The following is an 18,738-nucleotide window of genomic DNA, read 5'->3' on the forward strand; positions in this document are numbered from 1 at the left end:
GGATACTGCTAGAATATATATCAGTGGTGATAAGGTTAGGGTTTAGGGTTAGGGTTAGATGTAAGGGTTAGTTTTAGGTTTAGAGTTCGGGGTTAGGGATGGAGCTAACGTTAGAAGTTAGGATTAGGTTTAGGTTTAAAGTTAAGGTTAGGGGTTGGGGTTAGGGTTAGCGGTTCAGGTTAAGGTCAGTTTTAGGGGATAGAGGTTAGGGGTTAGAGTCTTTATCCTAGTGTAGTACCAGACATGAACATGTATAAAGTGTTTCTTTAAAAAAACTGAACATTTGAGACATACACAACAGGTACGATTTATGGAATTATATTGTTAGCAGCTGCCATCCCTTTAATATCATGATTCTGTGGATAACATTTTCTTTCGCTGAAGTCTGCGTTAAAATGCTTTAGCACAATATCACAGACAGACAGACAGATTGCGTCATGGCACTGTGTGTCTCGTGATGACGGCAATGGGGAGACGCTCAAGATGAGAGAGAGCAGACACCATTAATATTACATTCCTCTATCCCTTTGCAGTTCTGTGTTCAAGAGCATATCACTCTCACAGCGCAGGAGCTCAGAGATGAAAAACACAGAGCGAGAGGGCAGAGAGAGAGAGAGAGAGAGAGAGAGAGATGAGAGTATTAATATTTCATCCTTCATCTGCTCCACTACATCATTCTCTCTATAAGACAAAAAAGGAGGAGAGGCACAGCATGGAGACTTAATATTCAGTTTTATCTCTCTCTCTCTCTTTGCTTCAGGTCTGTGAACGGCATGGGGGTTCTGAATAGCAATCTGGTCTTTCAGTCCATTGTAATGGAACATTTTCTAATTGGTATGAGCGAGTATGGTACTACCTAATAGAAGTAGCTATCAGCAATGTGTAAAGATGAGCTGTATTGAAGGGAAGTGTATTTTTAGAAACAGAAGCAGAAAAACCTGTTAACACTAGAAACGCCAGATTTTCAAATTGCCTAGAACCACCACATGGGTTATTTTGACCCATACATTTTTAAACTGCTTTGCTGTGAAAATGAAAGACATACAACTCAATGGTTTTACAACTATTGATACAACTCAAAAGTTTTATTCATGAACATCATATCTAACATTTACATTGCTGAAATACTGTACTTATATAGAAAATTAAACATAAAAGGCTTTATTTTCATAACGAGAGCATATATAGCACGACTACAAACAATGAAAAAATATACATTTCAAAAGAAACAGGTATGTACATATACCTGCTTACAGTTGTAACGGGTATATGTACATACAAAACTGTAAAAACTAAATCATTGTTTCTAATACTACATAAAAAGAAAATATAACACTACTTCCAGTGTGACAGCTGCATTGTACTCTATGGAGCCTACGCGTCTGCCTGCTGGCTCTGTGCCATTGAACACTATTGTGTAAACTGTTACATACAAACCTGTAAAACCATTTTTTTTCTAATATATATATATATATATATATATATATATATATATATATATATATATATAAGAATATATAACATATGTTTCATATTAGGCACATAAGTTGTTCTCTTACCTGTCACTTCAGTTTGCTGTATGCATCTGAGTGCAGCTTGCCATATTCCAATAAAAATGACTACTTTTCAAGATTAAATATTTCCTTCTGATATATTCCTAGTAGCATTTCTGGAACAAAATGAAGGATTGCTGTATCCCAGGTACATTGGGAAATAAAGCAACTAGGCTCTCACTGAGTTGGCATCTTGGTGCAATTGTACAAATCCACAGTCATATCAATTTCTGTCTCAGTCTACAAAGGCTTGAAATAAAATAAAATAAAATAAAAACATGTGTGCTAGGAGGAGGTGTGTTTTGTTTGCTGCATTTGCCAAAAAATAGAATATCTTACATTATATTAAAAAAGAGACATGTATTGTAATGCATGGGTCAAATTGACCCAGGTGGCAATTCTAGGTAGAACTGTTTATAACTTTATCATTGTGATTCTGGCTATCAAACGACATCATGCTATTTAATTCATATATTTAGGAAAAGTCAAAAACGAACATTTTAAATCCAAAATGGGTCAAATTGACCTGCATGGCGGTTCTAGTGTTAATCGAGCGTTACACAGGGATGGAGGCTGGGTTTAACTGGTATGCAAAAGTGCCATCTATAGTAGTGGAGCTTTTAACCTCATCTCACTGACAGGAGACAGAATATGTAACAGCAGTGTATTACACAACACTGCCTGTTACACTTTTCCTTCCTTTAATTTCACTGATTGGCTGCAGCCATTTTATGAGATTAGAGTCACAGCACCAATGTAACAGGGTGGAGGTAGGGTGTGAACTGGCGACCCCACACACCACAAGCGAGAGTCTTAACTGCTATGCAAATGAGACGGGCTCATCTGCATTTGTGGTGTTAGAGCTTTCAACCTCATCTCATCTCACTGACAGGGGTCAGAATCCGTAATCAGTGCCTTAGGCAACACTGCCCGTTATAAACGCATGAGGGAGAATTTACAAAAATTTAGATCCAAGGAAAAAGGACAATTGATTGAATTTATTTGTTTGGAATAACTCAAAATGAGCCAGCAACTAAGATTCTACAGGTTCAGATAATGTCAGGAGGGGTATGATACAGGGAAAACATGATTCTGATTAAATATTGGAGCAACCAAACTCCTTAGAACCACTCAGAAAGGTTGTAAACATCCTAAACACTTCATTCTTCTGTTTGTTTTCAAAATGGACGGCAGAACAATGGCCAGTGGCTCAGATATAAATACCTCTGAGTTGCTCAGAGCAGAGGAGACACCCCCTCAGCTGTGATCCGACAACTGACCCCCAAACGAACGCAACGATCCCACTCCCGTTGACTTTCCTCTTAGCAACTGTCTATTTACACTGATGCAAGCGGGTTCATAATTGTGTACTCTACAGCCTTTATAAAAGTTTACCACTGTAATTTTGCACACTTCTTCACACACAGTGGTTAGCGTATGGAATGGACTACCTAGTCATGTTGTTGAGGCAGAATCACTGGGATCCTTCAAGAGCCCTAAGATCAATAAGCTGCTAGAACCGGATGGGCACTGATGTTCTGAATGGCCTCCCCTCGTTCGTAAATTTTCTTGTTCTGCGTTGTTTCCTGGTTATTCCTGGTTCTTGAGATGTGATTTTTCTGATGAACCAGCGATACACATTGACCCCGTTTGAGACCCATTTAAGAAACTAAGGCAACCCTCCTCAGATCCTCATTTCTAGTTCATGATCAGTTCACATGGGACTCACTTCAGCTCCCTGTGGAATTAACTTGTTTGCCCTGCATGACGACCCCCTTACCTAATGCGATGATGAAGTAGGCTGTATTTGGGCTCTGATACGCTTCACAATCCATTTAGAGTATTTGGATTAGAGTTGATGTTTCTTGGATAATCTGCTGCTGCAAGCAAAGATTAACACCTCCCTGCCTCTATCCCCCCGCTCTCTTGCACAAGTCACATTCCCATCTGTCTGTAAAACTTTTTGTTTTCCCACAATTAAAATGCGGCAGCTAACCACAGGTCCCATCTGCAGTCTACAATCTTTTGTCTTCAAAATCGCCTGTATAGCTTCTATACAGTAAAACCTGTCTAATCCAGCCCCTCTACATACCAGCATTCTGTATAATCCGGCATGAGTTTTGGGTCCCAACCAAATCCCTATTGACATGAATGGTGTGATCCCCTCTACAATCTGGAATCTATTTGTTCTGGAATCCGGCATGATTTTTAAGTCTCTTCTGCAAACCTGACTGCGCAATCCGGCACCAGGTCATGTGATTTTTTCTTTTAAGTTTAAAACTAGATGAAAAAACAAAACTCCAAAATAGAAAACAAGACGATGTGTATATACTCACATGACCCACCAGCGCCATTTTAAATGGTGCAGTTGTTAAACAGCACATGTCTAAAACGTCCTCACAGTGAGCAAAGAAAATATGCCAATTTACAAACAGCACAGAGAAAATTGCAGTTGTTTTTCCGCTCGATGGCGAGCTTTGATTAAGCAGGAGGAGAATGTGATGGATCTCCTCCTAGCAATAGAGAAGTAAACAATGCTGACATCAGCGTAAGACCCATACTTACCTCTTGACTACAGAGCTTACTCTTCAGTTGAATTGTTATGGTTTGCGGTTCACATCCAGCCCTGACCTTGCCGTTCACTTCAATGGGCTGAGATGCCAATCCATTACACTTGCTTAGTTATGCTTAGGTTCAGCAGGAGAAAAAGAACAGAGTGGCTTGACAGCGAGGAGCTGTTGATCGTTATCCTCCGGATCGGTTCTGGGTTGCAGTAATGAGGGACTTTTGAATTTGAAGTGGGGTTGGAGAGAAACTACTAAAAAAGGTTTCACTGCTGAGCTAAATAAAATAAGACCTATGTGGTAAAAATGTCACCTTGGTTTAACATTTTACTACCACACAATATTAAATATATACTGCCATAGTTATACAATCGAAGACAAATCACCTTGGTGCAATGGTAGCATACCCCTGACGAGTCACTCAGAACAGAGGAGACAGTGTGACAGGATGTGATGTAACTCAGACTGACAGCCAGGAAAGAGAGATTTTCAACTTGGCTGTCTTCACTGGGCAATCCACAGGGAGCACTGGCTCTGGCACTTGTTTAGGGAGGCAAAACCAGCAGGGACTGTTTCCCCTCATAGCACTACAATGGCCCCTACTGGCCAGGCGCCTGGTGAGCTCAGACAGACACCTGCACGGCTGGCCTTTGTCCTCCAGGGGACGGTAGCTCACATCCACTGTGGTGGAAAGGAATGGCTTGGGGATTGGAAGACCTTCAGCTCTCCTGAGCAGGATTGTGGAGTTTGTGTTGTGGATTCGACTAAATGTCTGGGGCTAGAAGGATTGGAGCCTAGGCATCCAGATGTTTAACCCGAAGAGGTCAGTTGAAATCATGTGTTGTTGTTCTTCCTCAGAGTATTTATCCTCCTCCATTATTGTCAAATGCAATGGGTTTGTTTCTAATCACATATGAGGCTTTAACATATTAATGTTGTGCATTAATGTACTTCACTGATCAACAATATTGGGACGGACTAATCCTTTAAGCCTTCGAAAGTGCAGCTACAATGCTGTTTGTATGTTTAGTGTTCAACATTAAGTACAATATACAGGACTTGACCAAAGAATTATAGCACTATGGGACTGATTCACCTGCCACAGCACTGTCAATAGCACACCATGGGACTAATTCACCGGCCATAGCACTGTCAATAGGGTGTACACCATGGGACTGATTCACCCGCCATAACACTGTCAATAGGGTATACACCACGGGATTGATTCACCTGCCATAGCACACCATGGGACTGATTCACCTTCCATAGCACTGTCAACACCCTGTACACCATGGGGCTGATTCACTTGCTATAGCACTGTAAAAGAGAGCCATATGACCAGAGGTCAAAAGGACTGCTGAGGCAAGCAGAACAACAGACTGTACGTTGCAGTGAAGAACAGCAATTTATTAATGAGATGCCAAAATGGAGAAACCAAAACAAAACTATATACTGCAAAATAAATTAAAAACATGAACAGGATACCAGCAATGTTCTACTGACTAGTGGTGCAATAACTGAACACCCTTCTCTTAGCTCAGAGCTACTGAGTCTCTCTCAAATGAACTCCCAGGAGGCATTTATTGGAGGCTACCCAGCTAGGCTCCTCCCCCCCTGGAACAATCTAAACTAATAATTGTAATCTTTTGGAATAAACAGTTTTCATTAGACTTACTTTGTATAATACATTTTACAAACAAACATATCCAAAAGCTATTTATTCCGATAGCAAAGTTAAAGAAACACATTTTCCCTTTTGTATTTTCCCAAGATCAAAATGTCCCCCTCTATTTCTGAAGGTGTGCTTGCCTGGACCTTTAATAATCTGGGACTCCCAGTCGCGCCCTACCCAAGAATGCCACCCCCATTGCACAAACCTCCCTTACAACTTGACCAATAAATAAATACATTTTTACTTTTAGCTTTACCTCACTAAGCTTATTGTTGTTCCTGTTTATTTAAACAATAGGCCTTTTGTTCTTTGATATCAAAATAATAACTTTTCTTTTTGGTTTATTTTGATTTTTCAGCTACACACCAGGACATACTCAGGTAAGTACATTGTGTTCTTTTAACTTTTTGTCAGCAAGTATGTCATGTTATTGGTATGTAAACTAACATCTACACAGCACTTTAAATTACATGTTTCAGAGTCCAGTTTTCTATTTAAAACAAACAGTCTTTACAGACTTTGAGTTTTCATAGGGGTTATTTTATGGGTAATGAGCTCCTTCAATCACAAGAACTGTCAATAGCACACCTGTTGTGTTGTGTGTCAGTTGGATGGATAGAACTATGACTGTGCTGTTGTGCTGTGCTGTCTCTGTCTGGCTGATTGGTTGTCATTAATCCCGTCAGCAGAGAGTGACCCAGATTATGTGCCTGTTGCAGCCTGTGTGGGAGCCAGCTGTCTGAGAGAGAGAGATGCATGGAAGGAATGAAAGCGACATGGATAATTTAATAATTATTTTATTTTCAATTCCTACATTGGTTTATTTGAATTATCCAAACATCTTAATACTGCCTCAAATTGATCAGCTTCCTAATACAGTCTTTAAACTTGCAGGCCTCTTTCTGTTGCATTTTTTGTTCTATTTGCTTTTAATTCATGTTTCTTATAAGCACAGGCAACTTGATCACTGCCCCTCTTTAAAGAAGTGCTTACCAGAGCACTAGCAAAATAACCCTCCTATTTCATTGTGATCAACAATTGCTAGGTTAAATCTGTGCTGTACTGGACTGAGTTTTGGTGGACGGCCTTCTCCAGGCAGAGTCGCGGTTGTGCCATATTCTTTCCATTTTTTAATAATGGATTTAACGGTGCTCTGAGGGATGTTCAAAGTTTGGGATATTTTCTTAATAACCCAACCCTGATTGGTGCTTCTCTAGAACTTTATCCCGGACTTGTTTTGATACCTACTTGGTCTTCATGATGCTGTTTGTTTAGATATGCTCTCTAACAAACTCTGGGGCCTTCCAGAAACTGGTGTATTTAATCTGAGATCATGTGACACTTTAATTGCACACAGGTGGACTCCATTCAACTAATTATGTGACTTCTGAAGGCAATTGGTTGCACCAGAGCTTATTTAGGGGTGTCACAGCAAAGGGGATGAATACTTATGCAATCAAGACTTTTCAGTTTTTTATTTGTAAATAATTTTGAAAAATATGTAGATTTTTTTCCCCACTTCGACATTATGGATAATTTTGTGTAGATCAGTGACAAAAAATCCTGATTAAATCCATTTTAATTCCAGGTTGTAACACTACAAAATGTGGAAAAGTCCAAGGGGGGTGAATACTTATGCAAGGCACTGTATGTATATATATATATATATATATATATATATATATATATATATATAGAGAGAGAGAGAGAGAGGTCATTTAGCAGACGTCTCTGCTGCAGAGTCACTTACAATAGAACCTCTATTGTACGTCTCATCCGAAGGACGGAGCACAAGGAGGTTAAGTGACTTGCCCAGGGTCACACACAGTGAACATAAGAACATAAGAAAGTTTACAAACGAGAGGAGGCCATTCAGCCCATCTTGCTTGTTTGATTGTTAGTAGCTTATTGATCCCAAAATCTCATCAAGCAGCTGCTTGAAGGATCCCAAGGTGTCAGCTTCAACAGCATTACTGGGGAGTTGGTTCCAGACCCTCATAATTCTCTGTGTAAAAAAGTGCCTCCTATTTTCTGTTCTCGAATGCCCCTTTATCTAATCTCCATTTGTGACCCCTGGTCCTTGTTTCTTTTTTTTAGGTAAAAAAAAAAGTCCCCTGGGTCGACACTGTCTGTACCTTTTAGGATTTTGAATGCTTGAATCAGATCATCGGGTAGTCTTCTTTGTTCAAGACTGAATAGATTCAATTCTTTTAGCCTGTCTGCATACGACATGCCTTTTAAACCCGGAATAATTCTGGTTGCTCTTCTTTGCACTCTTTCTAGAGCAGCAACATCCTTTTTGTAACTGGGATCCTCCTGGTAACAAGCCCCTTTCTTTAACCACTGGACCACCAAGCCTCCTATATTATTTATTTATTTATTTCTTAGCAGACGCCCTTATCCAGGGCGACTTACAATTGTTAGAGGATATTGACCCAATGTTTAATTTCTAAATTATGTTTGTGGTATTATATATCTATTTTAACTGCTTCAGTTGCTACCAGCTTCAATGAATTGAAGAAAAAAAAAACGGTTTTTCAATCTGGAAATCTGCTAACCCAATGCCTTATTATAATTGTACAGAAAATACATAGGCTATACATACACGTTTAATTTATTTATTGTTTGCGAGTTACCTTTTCCTCAGTTTTCAGTTGGGGTCCCAATTCAAACTATCATAACTTTCTCTTTACCAACTTACCTTTCCAAATTATACTGCAGAAAAAGTTAATAAGACATAAACTGCAGACTTGAATAACATTGATTGACACGCCCCTCTTTTCCCAAGGAGGAATGCCGCGTCTTTTGCCTGTCTATGTGGATTTGATTCCAGCGCTATTACACTCTTAAAGCTGGTATTTTACAAACTCGTGAGTGTGTTTCAATAAATTATCATTTAAAAAGCATATTGAAAGATATTTATATTTTTAACAGCAAACATAACGAGTTAATTTGCTCAGGCGCTTGCTTTTTATCAATTAAAATACAACCCAAGGACCTTCTTCCTCCCAGGGCGTAACCAGCCTTGCTTTAAATAGAATGATAGCAGTTTCATCCAATCATATGATTCAATTGCTTAAGCTGTTCTCGTCTGGGCCAATCAGGCTTGGGAGTAGACGGGCAGTTCCGGGCGCTGGTAGTTGCTAGGGGCGGAATGTCTCCCTGACAACCAGGGCTACCCGAACGGAGACGAGACTCCTAAACAAACTTCTCCAAACAGCGAGAGCAGGTACAGTACATTCAATAGAACCGAAATAATGTACACGTTATATATTTTAACGTCACCAAACATTTTATATGCATGTGATGCCTTTTGTAAGTGTTGTGCTTTTGACAATGCATTAATTTAGTTCGTTCAAGTGATGTAAAGCAATGGTTGGTCTTTACATTAAATACATTAAATAAATTTATGTTTGAATTAATTGGGTATTCAGCTACGTATATACACAGGTAAGACGGTTGTGTATAATGGTGACAATTTGATTTTAATGGGTTAGCTGCGTTTCACACATAAATAAATATGACAAAAAATTACCCGAGCAGTTTTTACTCGATAACAGGCACGTCTCTTAAAGTTGTTTTAAAAGTTGTATTATTATTATTATTATTATTATTATTATTATTATTATTATTATTATTATTTATTTATTTCTTAGCAGACGCCCTTATCCAGGGCGACTTACAATCGTAAGCAAATACATTTCAAGTGTTACAATACAAGTAATACAATAAGAGCAAGAAATACAATAACTTTTGTTCAAGCAAAGTACAAGTGTGACAAACCACAATTCAATAATACAGCAGATAATAGTGATAGTTACATCAGGATATGATTAAATACAAAGTACTACAGGTTAAACACTTGGCAGATTACAATATTCTGAAGTACAGGATTAAATGCAGTAAAATAGGGGGCAGATAAGAGCAAAATAAAGCACATTTACATGAAGGGTGATAGTGTCCCAGGATACAAACAGAGGAGTTCTACAGGTGCTGTTTGAAGAGGTGAGTCTTAAGGAGACGCCGGAATGTGGTCAGGGACTGGGCAGTCCTGACATCTGTAGTATTAGCATCAAACTTATCAGAACCGCAAACAGTGTAGTAAGTGTGTAAGTATAAAATAAATCGATATTCGCTCATATTGTACTGTATTAATAATGGCTCGACTTGGGGTTTAAATTCCATTCATATCGTTTGGCATTGGAGAAGTACACCGAAATAAGACTCCTATTGCAAAGCAGTTTCATCCATTCCAGGTTTTACTACGAGCTTGATTAACAGAGTGTGTAGGTAAAAAGTCTTATTAAACTCATAACCATGAATGGATCAAACTGCTATTGTATTAATTTGATTTGTTTATTGCATTTATATAGCGCTTTTTATACAAAAGTATCGCAAAGCACTGTACAGTACATAGCAGAAAAAAAGAACAAACCACATTACATTTGTATAGCATGTCACACATACAACTGCCACAATCAGACCATTTAAATAACCGATTTAAATAACAGTATACACATTATAATATAAGTCTTGACTTGAAAATTGTAACGGTCCCAGTTTCCCTGACAAACGAAGGCAGAGCATTCCATAATTTAGGAGCTCTACAAGAAAAAGCCCTACCTCCCGTGTTGCTCAGAGTGCGGTTTGGAAGATACAGGGTCAGTAACTCCTGCTGGGTGCTAATCCATTCAGGGCTTTGTAAGTTAACAGCAAAATCTAAAAATCAATTCTATACTGCACAGGAGCCAGTGTAAAGAGGCCAAAACAGGGGTAATATGTTCACTTTTCCTGGTTTTAGTCAGAATTCTAGCGGCAGTGTTCTGAATGAGCTGTAAGCGAGACACCACACGTTTTGGGATACCAGAAAAAAATGCATTACAATTATCAATTCTAGATGAAACAAAGGCATGCATTAGTCTCTCGGCATTAGATACGGAAATAATTGATCTAAGTTTGGCTATATTTCTCAAATGATAAAAATATACTTTAGTAACTACCCTATTACAGCGGGAGTCTTATTTCTGTCCCTGTTGTTTGAGTTCTTTTAAACTGGCAGGATAAATACATTTCACTTGACTAAAAATAAAATCTGCATACTTTATATAGAACACTGTGATAGAAATGTCAAGTTTATGGGTCACATGGGTAACTATTGTTGTTGATTTTAAAGGGATAATCTCTAGTAGTTGAAATGGTAATGCCTGTATATATAAAAATACATACATATTTCTACACTAAGAATGTCTCCTTAAAGTAATAAAACAGTTCTTAGTAATGGTAAGCTAACAATCCATGCGTATCTCTTAATTGTTGATATTTGTGGAGTCGGCACAGGTCGCACACTGAAAAAACCTCTTCTATATTCTTTAAGACATGACCACTGATGTTGTGCAGCAAAATCTTCTTACTTTTTATTTGCTTCATTTTGATTCAAACACAATGCGGTTTGACACATAGCGTGACTTCATCAGGTGTAGCAAATTGGAGAACAGCTTTATAGTAGGTAGGTTTGGTGGTCCAGTGGTAAAAGAGAAGGGCTGATACCAGGTTTAAATCCCGGCTCAGCCACTGAGTCACTGTGTGTGACCCTGTACAATTCACATAATCTCCTTGTGCTCCGTCCTTCGGATGAAACGTAAAACCGAGATCCTATTGTAAGTGACTCTGCAGCAGCAGCAGCAGCAGTTGTTGATGATTCATAGTTCACCCCCTAGTCTCTTTAAGTCGCTTTGAATAAAAGTGTCTACTAAATGACTAATTCATAATAATATAGATATCGATTAATCCAGTCATTGAGCAATTGATTAAACAATAGATACAGACACATCATTATATTCATTTATATTTATTGTTTCCACAGAAAGCTTTAAAATGGCTGAACCAGCAGAAAGCAAGAAGGAGGAGGCCGACTACAAGAGAGTGCACAGCTTCCCTCTCGTCCGGGTAAGAATAGCATAATGAAAGCATAATGAAAGCTTGGTAAAGAACAGGTAAGCTTTGTAAAACATGGTAATCCATGGTAACCTTTACGTCTCATCTGAAGGACGGAGCACAAGGAGGTTAAGTGACTTGCTCAGGGTCACACACAGTGAGTCCGTGACTGAGCCGGGATTTGAACCTCCTGGTATCAAGCCCTTTTCTTTAACCCCTGGACCCCCAAGCCTCATGCATTGGTGGTATAAAAGTGTCCCAGCCTGCAAAACAGTGATTTGATGCTTGAAGTGTAATGCCCCGTGCTCCTCTTGCAGCACACAGACATGCCAGAGGAGATGAGAGTAGAGACTATGGAGCTCTGTGTCACTGCTTGTGAGAAATACGCCACAAACAATGAGGTCAGTAGCTTTCTTTTCTTCCCCTATCTGTCCCTCTCCCTTCTTTATCTCAGTACCTTATATACCCCCCCTTCCCTTTTTATAATATCTGCAGTCAGTGTTCTGAGTAGTTCCAAGTGCCGTTGCTCGAATATTGAATATTATTGGGGTGTTGTTTTTTCTTGTATAACCTAGGATGCTTAGTGCTTTTAAAAAAGCCCAGTCACTTATCAGAGTTGCCGGAAACGTATAATTTTTTTTCACTCTTGTACATTTGAATTCGGAGCTGCTAGCTTTCTAAAGATTAGGATTTACTGAAAGTATTTTGTTAGCCTCTGTATTGTAAACTGTGAAGGAGCCTGTCTGTGTTGTGTGGTGTGGTGTGTCTCTGTCTGTCTGTCTGTCTGTCTTTTATGTTTGCTGAAATAATGTAGTTAGTATTGTAAACTCTGAAGGATCCTGTCTGTGTATGTCTGTGTTTGTCCTCTGTATTGTAAACTTTGAAGGAGTCTGTCCTCTGTATTGTAAACTCTGTATGTGGGTGTCTCCTCAGAACGCCGCTAAGATGATCAAGGAGTCCATGGATAAGAAGTTCGGCTCTTCGTGGCACGTAGTGATTGGGGAGGGCTTCGGGTTTGAGGTGACCCACGAGGTGAAGAACCTGCTCTACATGTTCTTCGGAGGGAGCCTGGCCGTGTGCGTGTGGAAGTGCTCCTAGCAGAGCCACACTCAGCAAAGCCCAGGGACTCGCAATCTCTCTCTCTCTGGATCAGGTTTATTCATGAGCTGTAGATCCATGCTAAGCTCACACTACTTTATTGTTCTAAAGTTAAACTGTAGGAAATGAAGCGTTTACTCCTGAGAAACATTCACATTACAAAATGGCTTTAAAGTGCTTGTAGCTAATCACATAATTATATATCTTACCTGGTTTGTTTGGTTTCCATTAGCTACATACAAGTATGGCCAAAAGTTTTGCATCACCTCGAATTTTGGGATTGAGACATCATTTAAAAAATATATATGAGCATCATTTTTTATCTTTTATTTAACATCATGTAATCAAAGAAACTATAAAATGATATCACGAAAGTCTCCTGCAAGCCATAATAGTAGTACATTAGTATTTCATGTTAGATTTCAAAATTTCACAAACTACAAAGCGGTGTGTAATTCAATGTATTAACGTAACGTTATTCAGCAGGTTTCATTCGACTTTATAAAGCAAAATTAGTTCATTCTGTAGGGGGGTGCAACACTTTTGGCCAGAGCTGTAAGTCTCAAGCATGCAGTTTTGAAAGAAAGGCATAGTGTAACATGTATTTTCCTTGTTATGTGCTATTAATTAGTCAATTAGCATATGCTTTTATTACAACAGGACCTCGGTTTTCCGTCTCCTCTGAAATAGTTTCCAGGCTTTGGTCTCAAGAAATCTGGAGCACTAGCAGTGTCAGCCGGTAGGGGAAGCTGCTGGCTGGTTATTAACCCTCCAGGTGAACAAGAACGTGCAACAATATCTGAAAGCATGGCTTGCAAAAATAGATTTTTTTACCCCAATAGATTTTCATGTTTACTATAATGTAATATTTTTCAAAACTGCAAATTTGAGACCTCTATAACGAATAGAAGTACACAACAGGTAAGATTCACAGGATTCTTTTATTAGCTGCAAACACTTATAGAGACATTTAATTTTATCAGTGAGTTGTTTTGTGAAATGTGCTCTGTTACTTTTCTCCTTTATGGAATAGAGTAATTGATTTGAAAATATGTTGTGGCAGGATCAACAAAGAGACTTGAGAATGAAAAACACAGGAACACTTTCCAAACTATTTTATAGAAACCAGAAAGATTACCAAACCTGATAATACGGTGCTTTGCCCTGTATGAAAGTTGCTGCTGTTCACATTTGTGTTTTGGTTCCCTGAGCTAACATATGGCGTCCATAACCCCCTACTGCTGAAGGCAGCAGCAGGAGGATGGCTGTTTAGTTCACAATGGAGCGGATGGAAATCTTGTGGGCCTGCCTGCAGCTAAATCTGCCTCAGGCAGGCAAGCCAACAAAGTCTGGTTTCAAATTTTGGAAGTGCTAGACTGGAACTTACAAAAGCTGTTATTCCTTTAAAGGAAAATAAAAAATGGTGCAAACTTTGCATTGGAGCATCTCTCTCTGTGTCTCTCTTGTAAGGAGAGGGGTTTAGGGAGAACTGAATTGAATATCGTCTCTCTCTGTCAATTTCAACTGCACTAAAATGACACATTTTTACTGTTTTATTAATGTAAAAAAAAGCTGCAAAAAAAGTCATTTTTTTATTGGTCCAGACTTGTGTAGAAAAAAACTTTTTTCCAACCTTTTGTTGGATCAACTCATAGGGCTAACTTTTAAACTTTGGACACTATAGGGTGAAAGTAGGTTTGTACAGGTAAGATGATTTAGAACAGGGATATCCAACTGATGGTTAAACGCTTCAGAATATGTGATTTTAGAGAGAGGGGGAAGTATGCATGTTAATTCTGACTATTGTAGTCAGCACTAACGAAGACACTAGCCAAAACGTTTGTCTGTTGACAAAACTGGATTGTATCAACCACTAACTTTTAGGGGGAATCCTGTTTTATAGGTAGTTGATACAATCCGTAGCGACTCCTCAGTTCTCTAAAATCTGACTCATCCTTCTAGGAAATGGGTTGATCAAATCAGCCCCTTTTCTTATAAGTTTTATCTTGCATTGTTTTTTTTAGTTAAAATGTAATGCTAAAATGCCTTATTGTGTTACTGAGTTCGAAGCAAAGAACAAAAAAACATCAAAATGCTGGCAGCACTACCTCAGCTGAACTTTTCTTTGCTCTCTTATGTAATTTATATACTGAATGAGGTTTTGTTTGCAGGAGCAACAATGGTGACCTTTATTTAACCAGGAAAATCCCATTGAGATTAAAATCTCTTTTTCAAGGGAGACCTGGTCAAGAAGGTTGCATATAATACAAAATATATATATAATATGTATATATATTTACAAAATGAAGACAAACAAGTTAATCATATTACACAAAACAATTTAGGGGCTTCGCCCAAAACAAAAACATGTCTCAGCTGCATAGAAACTTAGTCTGAGATCTAAGATTATAAATACTACCAGAGTTCATTGGCAATTTCTTAAGATGATTTGGGATGTTGTCAGGGATAGCCTTATAAACAATTATACACCAGAGTCTTCGTGATAATATGGAAGTCAAGACCAAACAAACTATATAAATCACAATGAACGTAGTAACCCAGGTTGATTATAAATCTCAATGCAGAAGTGAAGAAAAAAAAAAAAAAATCTGTTTCACTTCACCTTTGCTTTGGGCCATGCAATGCACTATAAAAACAAACAGCATTACCAAAAATGTCAACAGGGATTATGAGCTGTGTATAATTATTTGTAAGGGAGTTTAGCTTCCTGGTCTTTCTGATCACTAGTATGACTTTTAGACTGAAATGTTGGATATCTCTGCTCTGGTCTATTCTTGTATATTATGGGATTTGTTTGCATGTTTTTTTATTGTTTATTTTAATTGTATACTTTGTGTATGAAAGACCGTCCATAACCTTGCACATAAAATCTCCGAAATGCAGTCCGCCCAGTATCTCAGTATTTCAGGTTCTGGTAGTGTATTTGTGTCTGCTATTGCATTATTTTATTACAGGATTATAAACTCACAGGAGTCCTGCATCGGGTTTAGCTATGTTATTCAAATGACCAGGTAGGTAGTTGCAAGGATTCGATCAATCAGGCCCTTGCTAAAGGTACTCTGAACTGATTACACCTATCATCACAGCATGTCTGTAGATTGTTTATTAAGCAACTGTTGGGGAGGAGCTGTTAGTTTAATAAACCCCCCTGGCCTGTGATCATTTAAATGTATGAAGGTGTGAGTTCTGATTGTTTGATGTGGATCTCCTCATTGAACACAGCAGAACAAGTGAAATACGTTCAAGAAAAGCAAGGTGAAAAGGTTTGTTCAATAAGATTGATCAGGTCTGTCTAGTCTAATGCATTGGAGGCTTGGTAGTCCAGTAGCTTGTTCCCAGGAGGTTCCCAGTTCAATCCCAGCTCAGCCGTTGTGTCTGACCCTGAGCAAGTCACTTAACCTCCTTGTGATCCTCTTTGTGGCACTGCAGCAGCGGTTGTGATGCATAGTTTACCCCCAAGTCTCTCTAAGTCGCTATGGATAAAAGCATCTGCTAAATGACCAAATAATAATAATAATAATAATAATAATAATAGTAATAATAAATTCAATTGCATTCTGAAACCCTGGACTGGGAGCAGGAACCTAAATCTAACCCTCTATGATTTTATAATTTTTTTGCTTTTTTTTCAATGCGACAAGGAAACGGTATGTTAGTCCAATGTGATTTGGGATTGTTTCTCTGAAAGACAATGCTCACAGACTGTTATTTTTTTTTAAACAAACATTTCATTCAGGGCCAGTTTCAATCCTTGAAGCAACCCAGACTTTACCTATCTACAGTAACAGATGTGCAGCTACGCACCACCACAAAGAGAATTTACCTTGTAAAATTTCATTTTATATATATATATATTTAGCATGCTTTAGCTTTTTTCCTTTTAATTGTTTTGTATGGATTTTTACTTGAATTTCAACGGTTATTTTTTTGTTTTAAATTACAAAAAAATGCTTTGTAAATAAATTAAATGATTTTGTATATTGCTGTTCGCAATATAAATGTATTAATAAACATGATTTATGTATTTCATGTATCTTTTAATAAACTTATTTAAAAAAAACACACATCAGGTTGATTTTGTACAGCCACCATCTGATAGAAAAGTTAGTGTGGAATTATTTTTATGATGTTCGAGATGATTCTGATGATTCAGTTCTGTTTGCAATCCATAGACATGTTCAGCTGTGGCCAAAGATTTTGCATCACCCTATAATATTAACTAATTTTACTTAATAAAGTCGAATGCAACTTGCTGAATAACGTTACGTTAACATATTGAATTGCACACCGCTTTGTAGTTTTCCATATACTTTACGTAAAACTGACAAAATCAAACATGAAATACTGTACTGCTGCTATGGCTTCTGATATAATTCCAATATGGCTTTTGTGATATAATTTTATAGTTTCTTTGATGTTAAATAAAATATATCAATTATGTTCATATTTATTTTTAATTGCGTCTCAAGCCTAAAATTGTAGGTGATGCAAGACTTTTGGCAATGGCTGTACTTTATACGCAGGCTAGATAAGCTAGCATTATTGTTTAACAGTAAGATCCTGTACCACCTAGTGAAGCTACTGTGAATCAAGTCTCTTGTGTGTTGTGTGTGCAGCTGTTGATGTTTATAGACATCGGCAAAAATGATTGAATTGTAAGTAATTCAAATGACATTTTCTTATTTTTGTGTTGTTCCATTACCTTTGTATTTGTTTGTAATCATTTTTTTTTAAATTGCGATTTACTCAAATACTGTGCTTTTGAAGTGTATTCTAACTCTTCAACCTCAGTTTAGGAGCTGGTCTGCAGTTCCACTTGCCTGCCAAGGATATAACATACAAGAAGTGTCCAGGAGTCAGGGCTTTAGATAGTGGTGACACTAACTAATATGCTGCTGAAGCCTACATTACATGGCAAGTACCTAGAGCTGAATAGCAGCTCGAGTAATTGTTAAACAGTAGTTCAGCGGTTCAAGAAAAGGGCTAATGCCAGGAGGGTCAAATACGGGCTCAGCCACTGACTCACTGTGTGTGACCCTGAGCAAGTCACTTAAACTCCTTGTGCTCCGTCCAAATGAGGTCCTATTTACTGTGACTCTGCAGCAGCAGTTGTTGATGCATAACTAACCCCCTAGTCTCTGTAAGACGCTTTGGATAAAAGAGTCTGCTAAATGACTAATTAATAATAATAATCATAATAATAATAATCATAATAATAATAATAATCATAATTATTATTATTATTATTATTATTAATATTATTATTATTAGCTAACATATGTAACTTCACATAAAATTACATATACTTACTAATAAAGTTTGGCCCTTTGGTAGCACTTTTGTAATGCAAAATGAAGACTAGTTGAACAAAGGTGAACTGCCTGAATATTTTCTGGTGCCAACGTGTTTGATAAAACTATGGATTTTCTGGTGTAGTGAGCAGCTTTGTTGAGTTGTGTAATGATATTATCTAGGTTATAATGACCCCTTATTCTTGTACAGTGATATCACACAATGATGCTTATCAGTCTTTTGGCTCGATGCATGTTTACACACAAGTACACACACACACACAGTGTCAGGACAAACTGCCCTGCTCACAGATAACACTGACACAAGCTGTAACGCAGACACGCATTCTGCCAAGACCAACAGATGCAAGGGACTCACTCATCAGAAGCTTTTAGTACCAGAATTTCTGACCAAGTCATCTCCATTGGGAATGCAGACCGACAATGGCAATTGTAACACAATTGGTAGAATAGTACCATGGTATGCTAACTGCCATGCCCAAATTAGCTGTGATGGCAATGCAGACAGACAGGTGACACTACAGAGGCCATGGAAGCACAAGTAGAATGGGACCACAGTGTGCTAACTACACCCTAAATGATCT

At 38.1% G+C, this 18,738-nt stretch overlaps 1 protein-coding gene across 1 annotated transcript; it reads left to right on the top strand.

The window, feature by feature from the left end:
- Positions 1–8,846: 8,846 nt before the first annotated feature.
- LOC117433135 (dynein axonemal light chain 4) lies at positions 8,847–14,256 on the top strand. Its single transcript, XM_059016781.1, has 4 exons — positions 8,847–9,018; positions 11,653–11,735; positions 12,041–12,124; positions 12,657–14,256. The coding sequence occupies exons 2-4, from the start codon at positions 11,664–11,666 to the stop codon at positions 12,819–12,821; spliced, it is 321 nt and encodes a 106-aa protein (XP_058872764.1). The 5' UTR covers positions 8,847–9,018; positions 11,653–11,663; the 3' UTR covers positions 12,822–14,256.
- The last annotated feature ends 4,482 nt before the right edge of the window (positions 14,257–18,738 follow it).

This window comes from Acipenser ruthenus, chromosome 53, assembly GCF_902713425.1.
Source record: "Acipenser ruthenus chromosome 53, fAciRut3.2 maternal haplotype, whole genome shotgun sequence".
NCBI classification, from domain to species: Eukaryota; Metazoa; Chordata; class Actinopteri; order Acipenseriformes; family Acipenseridae; genus Acipenser; species Acipenser ruthenus.